The 21,000-nt window shown below is 43.3% G+C and overlaps 1 protein-coding gene across 3 annotated transcripts in view; it reads right to left on the minus strand.

Annotated features, from left to right (window-relative positions):
- The window catches only part of CEP85 (centrosomal protein 85), a 34,524-nt gene extending 14,448 nt beyond the window's left edge, over positions 1-20,076 (minus strand). The window contains exons 1-6 of one of the 3 annotated variants that reach the window (XM_067014259.1): positions 19,902-20,076; positions 13,037-13,112; positions 9,165-9,317; positions 1,925-2,616; positions 960-1,093; positions 430-547 (exon numbers count right to left, since the gene is read on the minus strand). In XM_067014259.1, coding sequence (XP_066870360.1) covers positions 430-547; positions 960-1,093; positions 1,925-2,616; positions 9,165-9,317; positions 13,037-13,091 — 1,152 coding nt within the window. In that variant the 5' untranslated portion in view covers positions 13,092-13,112; positions 19,902-20,076. Of the gene's footprint in view, positions 1-429; positions 548-959; positions 1,094-1,924; positions 2,617-2,928; positions 3,184-9,164; positions 9,318-13,036; positions 13,188-19,901 lie in introns of those variants that run through there. The other 2 variants (XM_059070268.2, XM_067014260.1) reach the window with 2 other exon arrangements.
- Positions 20,077-21,000: the final 924 nt, after the last annotated feature.

The following is a 21,000-nucleotide window of genomic DNA, read 5'->3' on the forward strand; positions in this document are numbered from 1 at the left end:
TACTGACCTAAGTGAGAGCATGGTTTCCTTCAGTTGCTCCTAGACATGGAAGAATAAAAGTGGGAATGGCTCTGAATGCTGCATTACCTCTGTTTCCCCCTCCATTTGGCCAGGGCTGGTATATTAAGACTTCTCAAAGCACCACTCAGTTCTAGGGTCTTACTACGTACCTTGCTCTGCCTTCCTTTTCTCCCAAGTGTGTCCTGATACCAAGGCACCTGGACTTCCACTTGATCTACCCTCAAGCCTTTTCTGCCTCCACAAGGGCAGAACAGGAGATACTTTATAATTAAGATGTTACTCTTTGAGGGCAGGGACACCTTGTATCACTTGGTCCATTTTCTATCTCCCGGATGCCTAACAGTGCCAAGCGCAGGGAAGATACTGAGTTATGACAAGCAGAATGCCATCCTGGCTGCCAAGGCTTACCTGCAGCCTCAGCAAGCAGACATCCCCAAAGGGGGCAGGGCGGCCCAAAAGAGCACTGTGGACTTGTAGTTCGCTCTCTCGCACTTTCTGCTCCAGCTGAGAGATATGTTTCCTCTGCCTGCAAAAGCCAGAATAGAATGAGGTCCAGGGTCCTGACACAAATCCACTTGCAATATGAGCCCCCACTTTCCTTAGGTACAAACCACACTTTGTAAGCAAAGACCTTGGGTTCTGGTCAGTGCTGTTTCCTAGAGGAGGAAGAGCAAATGAGAAAACTGACAGGGGAAATGAAGAAAGATCAGCTGCGAAGAGCCAGCTGACCCCTTTAGGCACTCCCCACAGCCCATGCAGAGACATGCAACTGGCCTATCACATTACTCACATACTGGACTAGGCTGCTTACTGACCTAGCTCTACCATGAGGCAAGGCAGGGTCCTAAACAGAGGAGGATGTGCTGCCCTTGGGAAAACCTCCTTAGTGGGGTCTGGGACAGCAGAGGCTAGCCCTATGACACCCCTTGCCCCCTTACTTGTCAATAAGGAGCTCCTTTTCCTTCAGAAGGTTTTCATTACTGTTCAAGATGCTGATCCACTGTGCTGGGTCTAATGTGGGCAATGAAGGAGAAAAAGCAGCAGGATGGTGGCAGATGGCTCCATTCTGAAGCTGAAAGACAAGCAGGCCCAGAGCGGCTTAATCTTGACCTATAGGCACCTGGAAACACCTGAGCTACAGCTGGGTCTGCAGTCAAGGCTTACTTTGGCTCAGTCTGAGAAGGCCACTGTTTATGAAATAATTTTAGCTCTGATGTATGACTGGAAAGAACCTGCTAGGGAGACTTCTGCCAACTGGACACTCCCTGCTCAGAAAGGCTCCAGTTTCTAAGAAAAGGTCAGTTGTCTTTCATTATCTGGCAACAGAAGCTAACCAGGAGCTAAGATGTCCTCACCAACCAGGAAAGGAGAATGTGTCCTGCTTCCTTTCTTCCCATTCTTAAGCAGCACAAGAACTTTTTTTTTTTTTTTTTTTTTTTAACCCAGAAGTGTTATAGTGCAAAGAACCTGGGATTCAAAGACAGTTTTTGAACCCCAGAACTCTGCCACTCACCAGCTCTGTGACCCTGGACAGATTACTTATTCTAAGAACTTGGTAAATTTCTACATTTACCTCATCGGAGTGCTACAAGGATTAAATAAGATTCTGTATGTTAAAGTACCTAGCCTAGTGACTGGTACATAAATACATACACACACAGTCAGTGTTGATGTCCTAACTCTGGGTTTCCCTTTATAACCCTCTGCTTTGGAGAAACTATCTGGTGTTTAATTAGACCACCAACAGATTTGAAGACATTCACAAGACTTCATTTCCTATCTACAAACATCTTTCCTCTTTTTTACAAATGCTTTCTTTGGAGTCAAAACTTATAGGACAAAACCTATACAGTTCTAAGATCAGCACAGAAACTGCAAAATCCAAGGAAAGAAGGGCCTCTACCTGCATTTGCTCCATCTGTAAACGGATCAAATCCAGCTGCTGCTGACAAGTGCTGAGCTCACAAGATCGCTCGCGGGGATGCCAAGGGTCAGGATTCAGTTGCCACACCTGAGAAGGTAGAGGCTTGGAGAGCCCAGGAGCAGGCTGAAGTCCCAAAGGAAGAACCCCGCTGCCACTAGGGTGTGGTCCATTCCGCTCACATACCGCCCCACTGCCTGGTGCCTTCTTGGTCTCAGGCAACACTTTGTATAACTCCTTGTTTGTGTCGGTTCTTGGGTTGTGGAAGGAGACTCGGTAGTGGGGATCTGAATAAAGTGTCTCCATCATTACCGACTGATTGAGGGTAGACTCCATATTGGGAATATCAAACTTCCTTGCCTCTTCTTCTCTTTCATGGCCCACTGCTGGAAACCAGGACTGCTCAACTCCATTCTCTCCAGCAGCACCACAAAGATACATGAAATCTCTAGACAGGCCTGGAGAACGTTTCATTGCACCGAGGTCTCCATTTCTTGTCATCCCCACACTTTCAGTCAGCCCTGACAAAGGAAGTTTGGAAGAAGAGGGTCCGGCAGGAGAATTTGGCTTGGCAGGAGAGGTCCCCAAAGTAGAAGGCATCACATGGGCTGTTGGAATGGTTACGTGGCTTTTGATGGGCTGGAAAGGAGGACTGCTACTTGAGCTGCAAAAATCTGCGGAGAGAACAGTCTTCCGTAAGTCAAAATTGAGGCAGCAAGCTTTCTTGACTTTGGCTGCTATGCCAGACATTCTCTGCCTGTCTTAAGACCAGGCAGAAAGGGAACTGTCATCACAAGTATCAGGCAAAAAACACAGCAGCCTAAACAGGAGATGTGTGTTCTAGGATCTCAAATGCCATTCACAAGGCAAACCAACAAAAGGCAACACTGGCTTCACTTTTAACTTATACTCTGTCCTTTGTATTTGAATAAAAAATCCTGCCAGTCCACAAAGCTGAAAACTGAACTTAAAAAAAAATCACTTACTTAAGGGAAACGGATTAGATCCTACTCTTCTAAGAGCTGGGCAGCTGTAAGCTATAATCCAATCTAATAAAAATGTCTTTTCCAAGGGCTGCCAGAATCCTCTGTGATCTCCAAAAGCTCCCCTGTGAAGGTGAGCAATGAATCTAAACTACCCAAAAAACAAGGCGAACTGGATAGTGCTGCTTTCTATCTAGGGCAGGGAGCACAGCATCTGAATCAGGATTCTGTTCTCTCTCCCACACACCAGACCTGACTGCCGGGATATGTGAAGTTATTCTTAGTAACTCTCAGGTTTCATTCTAGCACAGTGAGCACTCTCAAGTGGTAAACAGTGAAATCCTCTATTTTATATTTTGCCTTTTATTTACCCACTTGTTTGTATACAACTGTGATTTTTCACTTTCCTTCAGACTGGATTTATGTTTCCTTTAGCTCCTGCCTAGTCTTGCGAGACAACTCGCTGACTGGCCCTGCTGTAAAAGGTTCATATTTCTACATATTTCCAACTTTCAAGTGCTACTCTGAAGAGGATACAAGGTCACAGAATTAAGACGGAACAGTGGGCTGCAAGTGAAGAACAATACAGGAATATGAGGAAACACACCTGTTACCTTCAGCAGGCAGAAAACTGAGTGAGGGGGACAAGGAATATAAACGTCTTCCTTTTTCAACTATGTTTAGTATTCTTTTCCAAACTAAGCATGTCTACCACGGAGAAGAGTAGACCTCCAATTTGTTTCTTTTCATTTTCCATCAACCAACACAGAACACACTCAGCTAATGAGGACAGATACTAACCTTTTCCAGAATTATATGAGTATAGATCAGCTATCATCTTCTCACATGGGTCTGTAAGCAGCTCTTTAAAAACACAGGCAAGCCAAATTATCCCTTATAATATATGCACTGTATCTAATTTCCTCTACTCAGATGATCGTGGGATATATAAAATGCCATACTAAAAACAAACAAGAAGCAAAACAACCAGTAATTTTTTTTTTTTTTTTTTTTTTTTTTTTTGCGGTACGCGGGCCTCTCACTGTTGTGGCCTCTCCCTTTGCGGAGCACAGGCTCCGGACGCGCAGGCGCAGCGGCCATGGCTCACGGGCCCAGCCGCTCCGCGGCATGTGGGATCTTCCCGGACCGGGGCACGAACCCGTGTCCCCTGCATCGGCAGGCGGATTCTCAACCACTGCGCCACCAGGGAAGCCCAGCAACCAGTAATTTTTGATGACATGCATCAGCTTCTCAGAACCAAGAAAGGACATTTCAGAGTCAAAGGACACAGTTTTTGATGTCCCAAAACTTAAATACAGAACTAGTCAACAGGGTTAAGGTAGACTGGTGGTGATGAAGACTTCTAAGACTAGTAATCTCTCTACTTGAAATCTTCCATAATGGCACCATAATATCCACTCTCACCAAGGGTCCCCACTCCCAAAATATAATTATGGAACAGAAGACAGTAAGACTGTGGTTATGAGGGCTGCTACTATGCTGAACTCAGCAACACGTCCTTCCATTCTCCATCCACAGCACCACTCTCTCTCAAGACTCACCAAATTCGGTTTTGAGCCCATAATGCCTAAAGCAGTAATGGCAAAACCAAAGCCAAGAAGAAAGGTACCAACTTCCCAAGAGAATATGGTTTTTCTAATTTTCTGGTGAGTGTGGTCCACCTACAGATGATGAAGTGAGGTCTTTTGTCAGCATTTGTCACGTATCTATTGGGTTTATCTATTTATATTAAGGCAACTGTGTAATCCTCAGAAAGTGCTGTAAGATGTCAAGTTACATCACACTTTAAGTCTGGTTTGTGTTTTAGAGCATTCTGAAATGAAATAGCAACACATTTTCAAAAGGGACACTATCTTCTACAATTTTCAAAGGCTTTCCAAATTTAGTGTATGGGATACGTGATTTTTATGAGAAGTTTACAATTCCCCAAATCATTGGGTTTTTGCCACTTCAAGGATATATTTCTAAATCTCTCCTTTCCTCAAACACACTACACTCCCTGCCCCTCAACCCCCATCCCCCCCAAAGCAATTTGTTCTTTCTAGCAATCCCCCTTTCTTGGTAAGGGGTAGACTTAGCTATTGCTAAATTTTGATCACTTCTGCTTACATCACTTACTGGTTTATGAAGTATGTTAGTCTAAATTAAGCCAGTGACAATTTCAGTTTTTACCAAAAAACTGAAAGCCTTCTGAGCTCTCCAGTACCCACCTCTATCCTGTCCCTTGAGAATCTTCAAGGTAAAACACCTTAGGAAGGGTAGAATCAAAAGCCTAAATGGGGAATTCCCTGGTGGTCCAGTGGCTAGGACTTTGCGCTTTCACTACTGTAGACTGGGTTCAATCCCTGGTCAGGAAACTAAGATCCCACAAGCTGCACAGTGCAGCCAGAAAACAAAACAAAAAAAGCCTAAATGTCCATTGACAAATGAATGGATAAAGAAGATGTGGTACATATACACAATGGAATATTACTCACCCATAAAAAAGAATGCAATAATGCCATTTGTAACAACATGGATGGACCTAGAGATTATAATACTAAGTGAAGTAAGTCAGACAGAGAAAGACAAATATCACGTGATATCACTTATATGTGGAATCTAAAAAAATGTCATAAGTGAACTTATGTACAAAACAGAAAACAGACTCACAGACTTAGACAACAAACTTATGGTTACCAAAGGGGAAAGGTGTGATGGGGGAGGGATAAATTAGGAGTTTGGCATTAACATATACACACTACTATATATAAAATAGATAGTTAATAAGAACCTACTATATAGCACAGGGAACTCTACTCAATATTCTATAATAACCTAAATGAGGAAGAATTTGAAAAAGAATAGATACATGTATATGTATAACTGAATCACTTTGCTATACACCTGAAACGAACACAGCACTGTAAATCAACTATATTCCAATATAAAAAAAATTTTTTTAAAGGAAAAAAAACCCCAATGAACTATATTTTATACCAGTCATAAGTGTTCTTGTCAACTGCACTCCAAATAAAGCAAGCTACATTCATGAACAAAGTGAGCAAGAAATAAGATTAAGATAAAGATCATGGTACATATCAAACAGGGCAGAAAAGACACTTTAGACTCTTTTCAAAGAAACTTCTAGACCGATGGCTTTGGACACTACATCAAGGCTACTACAATTTAAAAAGAACACACTACCAGGAATCCCTGGCGGTCCCGTGGTTAGGACCGGGTGCTTTCACTGCCAGGGGCCCAGGTTCAATCCCTGGTTGGGGAACTAAGATCCTGCAAGCTGTGTCATACAGCCAAAAAAAAGAGATGGGCTTCCCTGGTGGCGCAGTGGTTAAGAGTCCACCTGCTAATGCAGGGGACACAGGTTCCAGCCCTGGTCTGGGAAGATCCCACATGCCGCAGAGCAACTAAGCCCATGTGCCACAACTACTGAGCCTGCGCTCTAGAGCCCACGAGCCACAACTACTGAGCCAGCATGCCACAACTACTGAAGCCCATGTGCCTAGAGCCAGTGCTCCGTAATAAGAGAAGTCACTGCAATGAGAAGCCCACACACTGCAGTGAAGAGTAGCCCCCGCTCTCTAGAGAAAGCCCCTGTACAGCAATGAAGACACAACATAGACAAAAATGAAAATAAATTTTTTTTAAAAAAAGAATGTACTATGGAATTAATATACATATTTCCCCAAAGGAATAAAAAGCACACAGAGTCACACACAATCTGTGTAACAATTTGACTGAATGAGATATAACCAGTCAATTCAACGGGGGAAAAAAATCTAGACCATTGTTTGATTTTTTTTTTTTTTTTTTTTCTGTACGCGGGCCTCTCACTGTTGTGGCCTCTCCCGTTGCGGGGCACAGGCTCCGGACGCGCAGGCTCAGCAGCCATGGCTCACGGGCCCAGCCGCTCTGCGGCATGTGGGATCTTCCCAGACCGGGGCACGAACTCGTGTCTCCTGCATCGGCAGGCGGACTCCCAACCACTGCGCCACCAGGGAAGCCCCATTGTTTGATTTTTATAAGTCCTATTATTTAGTCAGAATGAAAAAGGTCCCATGACTGCACATGTAGACAAAACCTTAACAAGTCACAACTACATTGACAGTAACGCTTTTGATTACACAAGTGATGGAAAGAACATTACAAGGAGATCTGAATCTGATAACTAGTTGTGTGACATCATGAAAGTTACTTAACCCCTCGGAATTTTTGCTACTCATCTGCAAAAAAACTGGATTAAGTGATTTTTAAAGTTCTGTCTACCTTAAAATCTATGATTCCATTAACTCAATATTTATTGACACTGGGCCCATATACACACAGCTGTCAAACTATTAAAACTAAATCCCAGGGACTTCCCTGGTGGTCCAGTGGTTAAGACTCCCCACTTCCACGGCAGGGGGTGTGGGTTCCATCCCTGGTTGGGGAACTAAGATCCCGCATGCCACGTGGTGTGGCCAAAAAAAAAAAAAAAAAATTAAATGCCAGGTGTCCAGGAGTCAGTACTAGTAGTAGATGTAGTAGATGTGTTTGTTTTTCTCCTTTTCATTCTTCTTTTATTTTTTCCAAACATTTCTTGTTTTTAAAATGCTTTACCGAGATATAGTTCACATACTGTACAACTTTCACCCACTTGAAACATACAATTCAATGGTTTTTAGTACATTCACAGAATTAGGTACCCATCACTACAATCAATTTTAGAACATTTTCATCATCCCCCAAAGAAATATTTTTACCCTTTAGCAGTCATGCTGCATTTACTCTAACTTCCCTAGCCTTAGGCAACCACTAAATCTACCTTCTGTCTCCCTACAGATTGGCCTATATGGATATTTCACACAATATGTGGTCTTTCGCGCCTGGCTTTTTTACTTAGCATAGATGTTTTTAAAGTTAATCCAGTTTGTGGGGGGTATTGGTACTTCATTTCTTTTTATGGATGAATAATATTCTATCGTATGGATATACCACATTTTACTCATCTGTTTGTCAATTGATAGACATGGGGTTGTTTCTAATTTTTGGCTATGAAGAATAACGCTGCTATGAACATTTGTGTACAAGTTTTTGTGTGGATGCATGCTTTCATCAATTCTCTTGCGTATATATACCTAGATTTGCTGAGTCATAAGGCAAATCCATGTTTAACCTTTTAAGGAATTGCCAAACTGTTTTCCAAAGCAGCTACAACATTTTACATTCTCACCAGCAATGTACAAAGGTTCCAGTTTCTCTACATTCTCACCATCGATTGTTATTATCTTTTTAATTATAGCCATCCTAGTGGGTGTGACACCTTATCAGATGCACCAAGTAGCAAGGTAATTAGTTTTGTGACTTTAATCAACTCATTTAATCATTTTGAAATTCAGCTCTCTCATTTGTAGGTTGGAAATAAAATATTTAAGAGTTCTTAAAGGTATTAATGAAAAAAATGTAGAAAAAATTTAGCACAGTATGCATCATAAAGTATTTGGTAAACAGTAATTATTATCATTAGGTTTTCTGCCCTCCTAGGAACCCACCATCTAAATGAAACAACAAAATACTCTTGTAAAGTACAGCCTGATAGTTAATACTTAAGTGCAAAAACAAGAGGCAGAAAAAAATAAAGATATAAAATTGCAAACAGGAAGATCAGTAATGGAGGAAGAAATTGGAAAAGTTTTTTCAGACATGTCATTAAATCATGAAAAATAAGATAAGCATAGCTGGGAGGGGCAAGAGGAGATGAGAACAGCACAAAGGGGCCCAGATTAAAGAAGGAAAGAGCTCAAGTAACAAAACAAAAAAAAATGTTCTGCTCGTAGCATAGTTAAGACAACATAACTAGTGACGGTAAGAAATATGTTTGAATGGGATAGGGCCATATCACAGAAATGGGGACTCTGACCTTTATCCTCCAAGTAATAGAAACAACTGAGGATTTGTAGGAAAGGGAAACTATGAAATCAGGCTTTTAGAAAGATTAATCTGGCAGGAGAGGGAAAGATCTGATGCCAAGAAAACAATTAGAAAGTTGTTTCAGACAGGACAAACAGTAGAAGTTGAGAGGAAGGGACTGGCTGTGAGGAGCATAGGATAAGAAGAATCAAGAAGACTCCTTGACTGAATGGATTGACTTATGAATACTCTGGAAATTACAATATACATGGAATACAATTTGAAAATGACAACACATTTTGGTAATCAAATCATTAATCCAAACTTACCCTCCGCAATGTCTGAGCATGATGTGCCAATGGCTGTGTCCCCACTGTCGGCTATACTTGAACAGCGGCTGAAGCGGCTCCGAAAGGCCTCTGAGATAACTGGGGTCTGCCATTCAGTCCCCAGGGAACCGCCCCTCTGAATCACATTGGAACCTGAAACAAGTGGCATTTCCCACCTTTAGTGTGAACCTGCTCATGTAACCCCACAAGACTTTTTTAAAAATCACTTAAACCTTTCAGAGAATAGTGGCACCCCATCCCTTCTTTTCTCCTGTACCTATTTCAGCTACTCTGAATTAGTTAATTTTAGGGAGATTTTTTTTAAAAATTTATTTATTTATGGCTGCATTGGGTCTTTGTTGCTGTGCACGGGCTTTTCTCTAGTTGTGGCGAGCAGGGGCTACTCTTCACTGCAGTGCGTGGGCTTCTCATTGCAGTGGCTTCTCTTGTTGCAGAGCATGGGCTCTAAGTGCACGGGCTTCCGTAGTTGTGGCAGGCGGGCTCAGTAGTTGTGGCTTGTGGCCTCTAGAGCGCAGGCTCAGTAGTTGTGGCACACGGCCTTAACTGCTGCGGCATGTGGGATATTCCCGGACCAAGGCTCGAACCTGTGTCCCCTGCATTGGCAGGCAGATTCTTAACTACTGCGCCACCAGGGAAGCCCAGTTAATTTTAAATGGAAATAGCGGGCTTCCCTGGTGGCGCAGTGGTTGAGAATCTGCCTGCTAATGCAGGGGACACAGGTTCAAGCCCTAGTCTGGGAGGATCCCACATGCCGCGGAGCAACTAGGCCTGTGAGCCACAACTACTGAGCCTGCGCGTCTGGAGCGTGTGCTCTGCAACAAGAGAGGCCGTGATAGTGAGAGGCCCGCGCACCATGATGAAGAGTGGCCCCCACTTGCCACAACTAGAGAAAGCCCTCACACAGAAACGAAGACCCAACACAGCAAAAATAAATAAATTAATTAATAAACTCCTACCCCCAACATCTTCTTAAAAAAAAATGGAAATAGCATAAGAGGTGAGAATGTTCAAGACAGAAATAAAAACTACCAAGAATCCAGAGGTACTGGGACAGTAATAGTTAATAGCAGCTCCATTCTTTGCAATCTAGAAGCCAAAGCACTTTACAAACATGATCTCATCTACGCACTCACTGAAAAGTATTATAACCCCTATTTTGCAGAGGATAGAGCTGAGATTTGAACCCAGGTTGTTCTGATTCCAATACCCACATTCTTTCCTACAGGGTTTCTCAACAGGTGCTTTTGGCATTCTGGGCCTGACAATTCTCCAATGTATAGTCTACATATTACAGGATGGTTAAGCATTCCTAGTTCCTCCCCATCCCATCCACTAAATGCCAGCAGCAGCTCTCACTCCATCCCACCATCACTATAAAACCTGAAAACATCCCATATGTTTCCAAATGCACTGCAGGGTAACAGGCAATCCAGTCCCCTGCTGAAAACCACTGCTTGACTGTATCAGGGTACCCTTGTGGTTAGGGTAAATCCAGATCAAGATGAGTCTTATAAGTTAATCTGAAGAGTTTGTGGGGCGGGGGAAATGCAAAGAAACTACTAAAGTTTCTGAGCAGGTAAGATGAAACAAGACTGATGAGATTTATTTGACTTTATCAGCTTGCTGTTTGAGGGCTGGTAGATACGAAGTGTTCAATAAATACTTGATTTACTAATATATTAGCAAAGAGTTAAATTCAAATTATTTTTTAAAAACCACTGTAATTTTTCTAAACTTTATATGATGATCCATGTAAACAAATAAACAGGTAATGGTAGCTACTTATCCATTTAAAGCATCAGAGTTTGAGCTGAAATCAGAAAATATGGTTCTACAGACTCTATGATTTAGTGGGAAGCAAATGATATATGAATTTAGTGCTTCTCTCATCTTTTGAACCTACTTTCTTCTACATTTGCTCCTTTTTTTGCTACCCTTACTTCTGCTTTCTACTGAAGACAACCTCACTTTCCCCAAGAACTCCTTTTATTCTTTGGGTCTCAGTGGACTGCCTGATTTGAAAGAATCTATATACACACAGTAATCTGTAACAATTTCTTTTTTTAAAAAAAATTTTTTGGCTGTGCCGCATGACAATGCGGGATCACAGTTTCCCCACCAGGGATCAAAGCCGCATCCCCTGCATTGGAAGACCAGAGTCTTAACCGGTGGACTGCCAGGGAAGTCCCTGTAACAATCTTTAATAGAAAACACAGCCACAAATCAGAGCATCTGATCAGCATAAGATTAGCCAGTGTTACTACACTAAATTAACATAATTCTATCCAGAAGCAAAGAAATTTGACCTCCTGGTGAGTCTATATGGCATTATCTCTCTAGTCAGTGTACAATTTGTCAGGTCTTTTGAAATAATGAAAATCAATTGAGGGTCTCTATTACTATGTTCCTGGCCTCCTACTGGAAATCACTCCCTGTTACTACTACTAATCTTCTTCACCACTACCACTTTTCTGTTCAGCCACTCCATACATCAATTCTAAAAGTGATATTTGCTAAAATAAAAATATGTTTTGGTGTAGTTAAAGAGACTATGATTATTTCAAAATTCAAGTCTGAAAGCTGGTATCACGTCATATCAGCAGCATCCTTATCAAATATTAAGACCATTATCAATCAAATAAGAGACTACTGAAAACAAAGCCATCAGAAAAGCAGTGAGCTTTGTTAGGAATTGCTACATTCCAAGAACGTGCATTATACACATAAGTGTCATAAGAAATTGTATAATTCTTTTTTTTTTTTTTTTTTTTTTTTTTTTTTTTTTTTTTTTTTTTTTTTGCGGTATGCGGGCCTCTCACTGTTGTGGCCTCTCCCGTTGCGGAGCACAGGCTCCGGACGCACAGGCTCAGCGGCCATGGCTCACGGGCTTAGTTGCTCCGCGGCATGTGGGATCTTCCCGGACCAGGGCACGAACCCGTGTCTCCTGCATCGGCAGGCGGATTCTCGACCACTGCGCCACCAGGGAAGCCCAGAAATTGTATAATTCAATCCTAAAACAGTGCATGGCACATAGCAATGTTCAATAAATATTTGCTGAATGAACCTTGAAGTGATTCAACAAATTCTTTTGAAGTGCTTATTATATGCAAGGCAGTATGCCTAGGAGAACATATCAACCAAATGTCTGCTAAAAGGCACTGTGGGATTTTTCAAGTTAAAGAAAACATGCCATTAGTTCCATCAAATGTACTCCTTTCTTCATAAATCCCCCCAAATTCAAGTTATTTTTCTAAAATGCTACTTCCTATTTGAATATACCATATCTACTTAATATTGTCTATTGAGTATGTGTATATATTTACATGCTTTAATATATATATTAAATACATACACAAACTTTTAACATATCAACTTAGGATATCTACTGAGCTTTCAAAACCCTGTAAATCCATTCTAGAGATAAATTCCTGAGTCTCTAGTGACAACACAAGTGAGACTGTTGGCATCTAAGAAGAATTCCAATCTTTGTGGGCTAACAGATGACTGACCCACCCACAGGACTACAAAGACAACATAGAACACAGTAATTTATGCTGTTTTTCTGATTTCAAATGGAACTATTTTCCAAAGTCATTTTGTTCCAATCCTTTATGTGTCCTCCTCTCTCAATCACGTGGTCCTGTTGGAAGCTACACAGGACAAGAGATAAATAGTTGTTCTCTCAGAGAGACCTGTTTTTCTATTCAATGTAGCCCCATGTCATTTTTGTTCTTTAAGCGCCAGCCTTTCAGTGAATGCTTGTTCGTTCAGTATTTCCTTTTAAGGAAATTTCTGTTATAAAATAATACAGCAAAGGTCAAAATTTAACCCAGAAAACTTTGACTACTCACCTGGTGATGTGGCATGAGAGAACCGCTCACTTGGGTATTTCTCCTGCATGGCCATCAACACGGTTATTTGAGCCAGCTGTAGAATGAAGGAAGCAGTCAGATCTCTCCACTATCTTTTAATTCCCCGTAACTTGTTCTCATTCAGCTGAAACTGTCAAAAACACACAGAGTATTCAAGTATTCTTCCACATGTTTTACTCCTGAGGATGTTTTTTGTTGGTTTTTTTTTTTTTTTTTGCGGTATGCGGGCCTCTCGCTGTTGTGGCCTCTCCCGTTGCAGAGCATAGGCTCCGGACGCGCAGGCTCAGCGGCCATGGCTCACGGGCCTAGCCGCTCCGCGGCATGTGGGATCTTCCCAGGCCAGGGCACGAACTCGTGTCCCCTGCATCGGCAGGCGGACTCTCAACCACTGTGCCACCAGGGAAGGCCCTGAGGATGTTTTTTTAAGGCAAAGCAACTCCCAATATTCCACTCTACCTCTCCTGAAGCAAGAAGAAAAAACCTAGAACCAAATAGAGATTCCCAATACTGATCCTATTAGATCTAGAGCCCCTCCAATCGTTGCAAAAATTAAAAATGTTACTTTTTTTTTTTTTTTTTGGCGGTACGTGGGCCCTCACCGCTGTGGCCTCTTCCATTGCGGAGCGCAGGCTCAGCGGCCATGGCTCACAAGCCCAGCCGCTCCGCGGCATGTGGGATCTTCCCGGACCGGGGCACGAACCCGTGTCCCCTGCATCGGCAGGCGGATTCTTAACCACTGCGCCACCAGGGAAGCCCTGTTACTTTTAATTAACAAACATTGTCATGGATCTTCTTACCCATGGGAGCAGGATGGAAGAGTGAGGTGGAAAAAACACTAAATAACCAAACCAACAGTGAAGTATTATAGCTTCAATTATGATTAACGTAAAATGAATTCCTTCCAGTATTGAAAGTTAGTCATATGATGTACAAAGATAGATATTTTGGTCATAAGCAGAACCTCAGTACTCAGCTGGGAACATGAGGTTTTCTTCCCATTACCCCATTCCTTAAAACATTTATATTTATTCTAATGGTAGGTTCTGAGAATTCAGCATAAATCTGATTACTATTATGTAAATCAAAAGCTTTAATTAACTGTAACTAATAATAGAAAATAATAATAATATCTTGTAAATGCATAGTAATTGAGAGGCAGTACAGAGTAAGAGAAGTGGTTCACAGTATTGACTTTTTTTAAATTATAAATTTATTTATTTATTTATTTACTTATTGGCTGCTTTGGGTCTTCATTGCCCTGCACGGGCTGTCTCTAGTTGTGGCAAGAGGGGGCTACTCTTTGTTGCAGTGTGCAGTCTTCTCATTGTGGTGGCTTCTCTTTGTTGTGGAGCACAGGCTGTAGGCACGCAGGCTGCAGTAGTTGTGGCATGCGGGCTCAGCAGTTGTGGCACATGGGCTTAGTTCTGCGGCGTGTAGGATCTTCCCGGACCAGGGCTCGAGCCTGTGTCCCCTGCGTTGGCAGGAGGATTCTTAACCACTGTGCCACCAGGGAAGTCCCCAGAGTATTGACTCTTGATCAGACAGTTCGGGTTTGAAGCCTGACACGAGTAATGTATTAGCTGTGTAACCTTGGGCAAATTTCTTAATATCTTTGTGCCTCAGTTCCTTCATTTAAAAATGAGGATAAAGACAGGACCTAATTCATTCTAATTCATTTATAATTAACTTACAATGGTGCCTGACACATATTAAGTGTTTAATTAATGTTTTTGTTATACTTGGCATATTAACAGTTTATGTTAATAAAAAGTGACACGGTACAGTCCTCAGAAGATAAAGTACGAATTTAGAAACTCTGAATTTATAAGAGCCCCAAAAGAGTTTGGGACAAACCCTGTCAACAGAACACAATTCTGAGAGGTGAAATTTAACTTTGGAGGGGGGGAAGCTATATGGTATTATTTCTCTGATGTGCTTTACTGACCTCTATAGTCTCCTCTTAGTAACAACAACACAAACCCTCACTAATTCACTGCATCTACAACAGAAATTGTACCATCCCCTGAAATCCCAGGTCTCTACGTACTGGGTCACTGCATCTACAACAGAAATTGTACCATCCCCTGAAATCCCAGGTCTCTACGTACTGGGTAAGAGAAACTTTGTTCAGTTAAAAAACGATTCCAGGGCTTCCCTGGTGGCGCAGTAGTTGAGAGTCCGCCTGCCAATGCAGGGGGACATGGGTTCGTGCCCCGGTCCGGGAAGATCCCACATGCCGTGGAGCGGCTAGGCCCGTGAGCCATGGCCGCCCATGGGCGCTGAGCCTGCACGTCCAGAGCCTGTGCTCCGCAACGGGAGAGGCCACAACAGTGAGAGGCCCGCGTATCGCAAAAAAAAAAAAAAAAAAAAAAAAAGATTCCATTTATGGCTAGTATTATTCAGTGTTTTATTCGTGACACAGAAGGATGCCCTACCTGCTAGTCATACCGAATCATCAATATCAAAACGCTTTTTAAAATCCCTTTCTTTTTTTCTAAAGGGTTTTTTCCTCCAGATGTGATTAAATTAAGGATCTTTTATTTTATTTTGACCTGGCTGCACCGCACAGCATGTGGGATCTTAGTTCCCCAACCAGGGATCGAACCCATGCCCCCTGCATTGGAAGCACGGATTCTCAACCACTGGACTGCCAGGGAAGTCCCCCTTTCTTTAAAATATAACAAAATGGTAGGCCCACTGGATTGAGACCTTTCCAAATTCAGAGGGGTTGAAAATGGGATGACAAAAGAACTCTCAGTTAAAGATGGAGCTATCCTATGACTCTAGTTCCACTCCTGGGTATATATTCAAGAGAAATAAAAACATATGTCAACACAAAATCTTGTACATGAATCTTCATAGCAGCATTATTTATAATAGCCAAAAAATAGAAAGAACTCAAATGTCCATTAGCTGATGGATAAATAAAATGTGGTACATCCACACAATGGAATATTATTAGGCAACAAAAAGGAATGAAGAACTGATACCTGCTACTGACAACATTATAGTAAGTGAAGGAGGACAAACACCAAAGGCTACATGTTGTATAATTCCACTTATATGAAATGTCCAGAATTGTCATATTCATAGAGACAGCAGATTAGTGGTTGTCAGGGACTAAGAGGAGGGCAGGGAGAGGCGGAAATGGGGAGCAATTGCTAATGGTATGGGGTTTCTTACTAGGGTGATCAAAATGTTCTGAGATTAGATAGTGATGATGGCTTGTGAATATATTAAAACCTCTGAATTGCACACATAAAATTGAATTTTATGGTATGTGAATTATACCTTAATTTAAAAAAAAAACTCCAAGGAGTAAAACAGTACAGAATGATTAATTTTAAACTTCTTCCTACTTAAGTTCAGAAGTAGATGGCCTACTGGTGGAAAATTTTAGGACCATTTGAAGGAGACAGACTTCTTGAGATAAAAGTGAGAGAAATGAATGTATAAGAAGTAACACAGGGACTTCCCTGGAGGTCCAGTGGTTAACAATCCGCCTTCCAATGTAGGGGATGCGGGTTTGATCCTTGGTGGGGAAACTAAGATCCCACATGCTGAGGGGCAACTAAGCCCACGTGCCACAACTAGAGAGCCCAAGTCACAATGAAATACCCCACAGGCCACAAAAAAGATCCCGCATGCCACTACTAATACCCGATGCAGCCACATAAATAAATTAAAAATAAATAAATAAATAGCAGTAACACAAATAACCAATTATACATTCAAGAAAGGTAAGAATGAATGGAGGCAGACAGAAGAAAAGCACCCAACATTGATAGTTTCCATTTTCAAAGCTGTACTGAGCTTCACAGATTGCATTTTTTACAAACCGAAGATTTGCAGAAACCCTGTGTTAAGCAAGTCTATGGGTGCCATTTTTTCCTACAGCATCTGGTCGCTTCGTGTCTGTGTCACATTTTGGTAATTCTCACAGTATTCCAAGCTTTTTCATCAGTATTACATCTGTAATAGTGATCTGTAATCTTTGATGTTACTATTGTAACTGCAGATGTGGTGGAAATAGCAAGAGCACTAAAATTAGAAGTGGAGCCTGAAGATGTGACTGAATGCTGCAATCTCATGATACAACCTTTTTTTTTTTTTTTTTTTTTGCGGTACGCGGGCCTCTCCCGTTGCGGAGCACAGGCTCCGGACGTGCAGGCTCAGCGGCCATGGCTCATGGGCCTAGCCGCTCCACGGCATGTGGGATCTTCCCAGACCGGGGCATGAACCCGCGTCCCCTCATGATACAACTTTTAACAGATGAGGAGTTGCTTCTTACGGATGAGCAAGGGAAGTGGTTTCTTGAGATGGAACTACTTCCGGTGAAGATGCTGTCAAGACTGTCAAAATGACAACAGAGGATTTAGAATATTACGTAACTCTGTTGATAAAGCAGCAGTAGGGTTTGAGAGGACTGACTCCAATTTTGAAAGAAGTTCCACTGTGGGGAAAATACTATCAAACAGCATTGCATATTACAGAAAAATCATCTGTGAAAAGAAAAGTCAATCAATGCAGCACACTTCACTGCTGTCTTGTTTGAAGACACTGCCACGGCCACCCCAGCCTTCAGCAGCCACCACCCCGTTCAGTCAGCAGCCGTTAGCATAGAGGCAGAATCCTCCACTAGCAAACTAGCAAAAAGATTACAAATCACTGAAGGCTCAGATGATGGTTAGCATTTTTTGGCAATAAAGTATTTTTTAATTAAGGTACATAGATTTTTAAAAGACATAATGCTATTGTATACTTAACAGACTACAACATAGTGTAAACATAACTTACATATGCACTAGGAAACCAAAAAAATTTGTGTCTCGCTTTATTGCAGTGGTCTGGAATCCTCCCCACAGTATCTTAGGTATGCCTGTCCTTACTACCCATCAAGCATTGTGCTAAAGACTCTATAGTATCATGTGTTATGTTGAATGCTCATATCAAACCTATGAGGTAGTTACTACTATTATCCTCTTTTTTTTTTTTTTTTTTTTTTTTTTTTTTGTGGTACACGGGCCTCTCACTGTTGCGGCCTCTCCCGTTGCGGAGCACAGGCTCCGGACGCGCAGGCTCAGCGGCCATGCCTCACGGGCCCAGCCGCTCCACAGCATGTGGGATCCTCCCGGACCAGGGCACGAACCCGTGTCCCCTGCATTGGCAGGCGGACTCCCAACCACTGCGCCACCAGGGAAGCCCTCATTATCCTCACTTTATGGATGAGAAAATAAAGGATTAGAAAGGTGAAGACTGTACAGTTAGGAAGAGGTTTCAAAGCCAGGACTGTGCTCTAATGCTACAGGAGTATAGTCAGCATTCTGTCTGTGACAAAAAGAAATAAAGGAAGTTACTAAGGCACCACAAGTTGGAGTTTCTATGCCTCCGACATAGCCAGAGCTGCAAGCCCTAAAGCAGTTAGGAGCAGGGGCAGCTCATATAATTTCTTCACTCTGCCCTTGGTCACCACCCAGGCTCTATTTCCCAAGTTGCTACCCGGGAGTTAGATTTTGGCTGTTATAAGTAGTTCTCCCCTTGAAGAATTATAATCTTAGTGTGGAACACATTTGGCAGCTGTTGACAGAACCACATCAAGACAGGAGAAGATTTGAAGGGAAACACGGACAGCTGACACAGACACACTAAGAACCTCACACCACCACACTATTTTCATCACCTTGATCATTCATTAAACCAAACCTAAAGAAAGAGAAGCCAAATCCTTGCCAAGATGTTGCCTTTACAAAGAACAAGTCCTGAACACCACCACATAATAAAACAGACAAGGCCTAAGGGCAAGTAATGAGGCATGGTTCTCTTAATCGTCCTTGTATCACTACTCCTCCCTTCCTAGCACACAGCAGTCGATTCATCAACCAAAATTTACTGAGTGCCTGTTTGCCTGGCTCTGTGCCATATCGTGGAAGTAGACTGGTGTAAAAGACAAACAGGGCTCCGATCCTCCGGGTTTAATGTGATGAAGTAAGTTCTGAACACCTTCTATTGCAGAAATAAGCTTTAACACACTTTCTGTTCATCCAGAGAACCAGCTCCTCCCTCTCTATAGAAGGGTGCCTCATGCTCGGTACTAATGACATTGGAGGTCGGGTAAATCTTTGATGTGCGGTTGTCCTGTACACTGCAGGCTGTTTAGCAGCACCCCTGACTTCTACCCATCAGATGCCAGGAGCAATCCCCGGGTTGTGAGAACCGAAAATGTCTCCAGACACTGTCAAATATCCCGTGGGGGGCAAAATCGCGCCGGCTGAGAAACTCCAGCCTAGCGCCTTCACAGGGGCTCTCCGTCCCCCGACCTTCCTCCTCTATCTTTCTCAAATCTCGGCTCAAACTTCACTTCCTCGGGGAGGGCTCCCCGCCCCCTCAGACTCCGTTGGCTTCTTGGGTTCCGCGCTCCCGTACTTCTCCACCCTGTACTACTGCGTGCTGGCCGAACAACCACCCGCGGGACGTCTACTCCTGGGGCTGCGAGCTCCTGGAGGGCAAGAACTTCCCTCCCGCCGTGCCCTGGCGACCGGCACTGGGCCCGTCCATCGCAAAGGTCCCGCAACAGCTGCGGAGTGAGTGACGGGGAAGGAGCGAGGCGATGAGGGCGGGAGGCCACTGAGACCCAAGGAGGCGAGCGAGGAGCATTATTTCAGAAAGCCGGGGCGTCAGAGACCCAAGGCGAACGACTCAGTCGCTCTGCGCATGCTCTTCGCTCTCCTGCGGCCCTCCCCACCATAGAGGCCGGTCGAGAGTCTCTGAGGCTCCGCCAAGGCTCTCTAGGCAGGGGACAGGGTCTGTCAGTCCGACGGGAGCCCCCGAAGGGAGGAGGACTTACATGAGCTTGAAAGCGGGCAGCGAAATCCCTCACTCAGGGACACCAACCACTGCGACCACGTCGGCTGCGGACGGCGGTTCAGTGCCTCAGCTCGCCTAACGGCCGTTACACACCCGCCAGGCCGCGCGCCTCAGAGCGCGCACTGCCCCGGCCCCGCCCCTTTCTGCCCTGCTATGACCAATCAGAAGTCGGGCCGCGCGAGTGTCCCGCCCCTGCACGCCGCCCTCGGCGCAGAGAACCGATGGATCTCTCTGCGCATGAGCCCGCCGCTGCACTCTGCCATTGCCTCTACCCCTTGGCTGGTCTCGCTTCTGGGCGGAGCCCTGTTCACCCCTGCCTGAAGTGGCCTGTTTGGCCTGTGCAGATCGAGAAGCTGGCAGCCAGCGCAGCTCATAGCGGGATCCCACCCAACCTGCCTACCCTCCCCCCATTCCTCACCATCTATCAGTACTCCCACCTGAAGCAGGGGGTGACGTTGTGACCAGGAGTTAGGGTGTGGCTAGAGCCACTGTCTTATCAGGGTCGGGGCTTGGTCTGGATTAGTCAGTGGTCAATCTGTGATCAGGACTCAGGTTGAAGGGTAAGGGATCAATCTTGCCTCCCTACTCAAACTCGGTCCCTAGGAAAAGGAACTAAGTTTATTTGCATTAATACATACTTGAAAAATCAGACTGAAATTGTTTAAAAGGAGGAACAAAGCCATCAACCAAAGTACAGTAAAATTCCAGGTATCTGGAAATTCGACTTGGGAGGGAGAGGCATTAAAAAGTTGTGTGATACAACATGATAAATATAATTAATGGTGCTGTATTTTATATATGAAAGAGTAAATCCTGAGTTCTCATCACAAGGAAAAAATATTCTTTTTTATTTCTTTACTTTTGCATCTGTATGAGATGATGGATGTTCACTAAACTTACTGTGATAATCATTTCATGATGTATGTAAGTCAAGTCATTATGCTGCACACTTTAAACTTATACAGTGTTGTATGCCAATTATAACTCAACAAAACAAAAGAAAAATAAAAGTTGTGTGATTTCTTAACTTTGAAGAACCAGACATAAAGAGTTAATTACCGGACCAAATTCACTCTAGA

The sequence above is a fragment of the Kogia breviceps genome, chromosome 1 (assembly GCF_026419965.1).
Source record: "Kogia breviceps isolate mKogBre1 chromosome 1, mKogBre1 haplotype 1, whole genome shotgun sequence".
NCBI lineage: Eukaryota > Metazoa > Chordata > Mammalia > Artiodactyla > Physeteridae > Kogia > Kogia breviceps.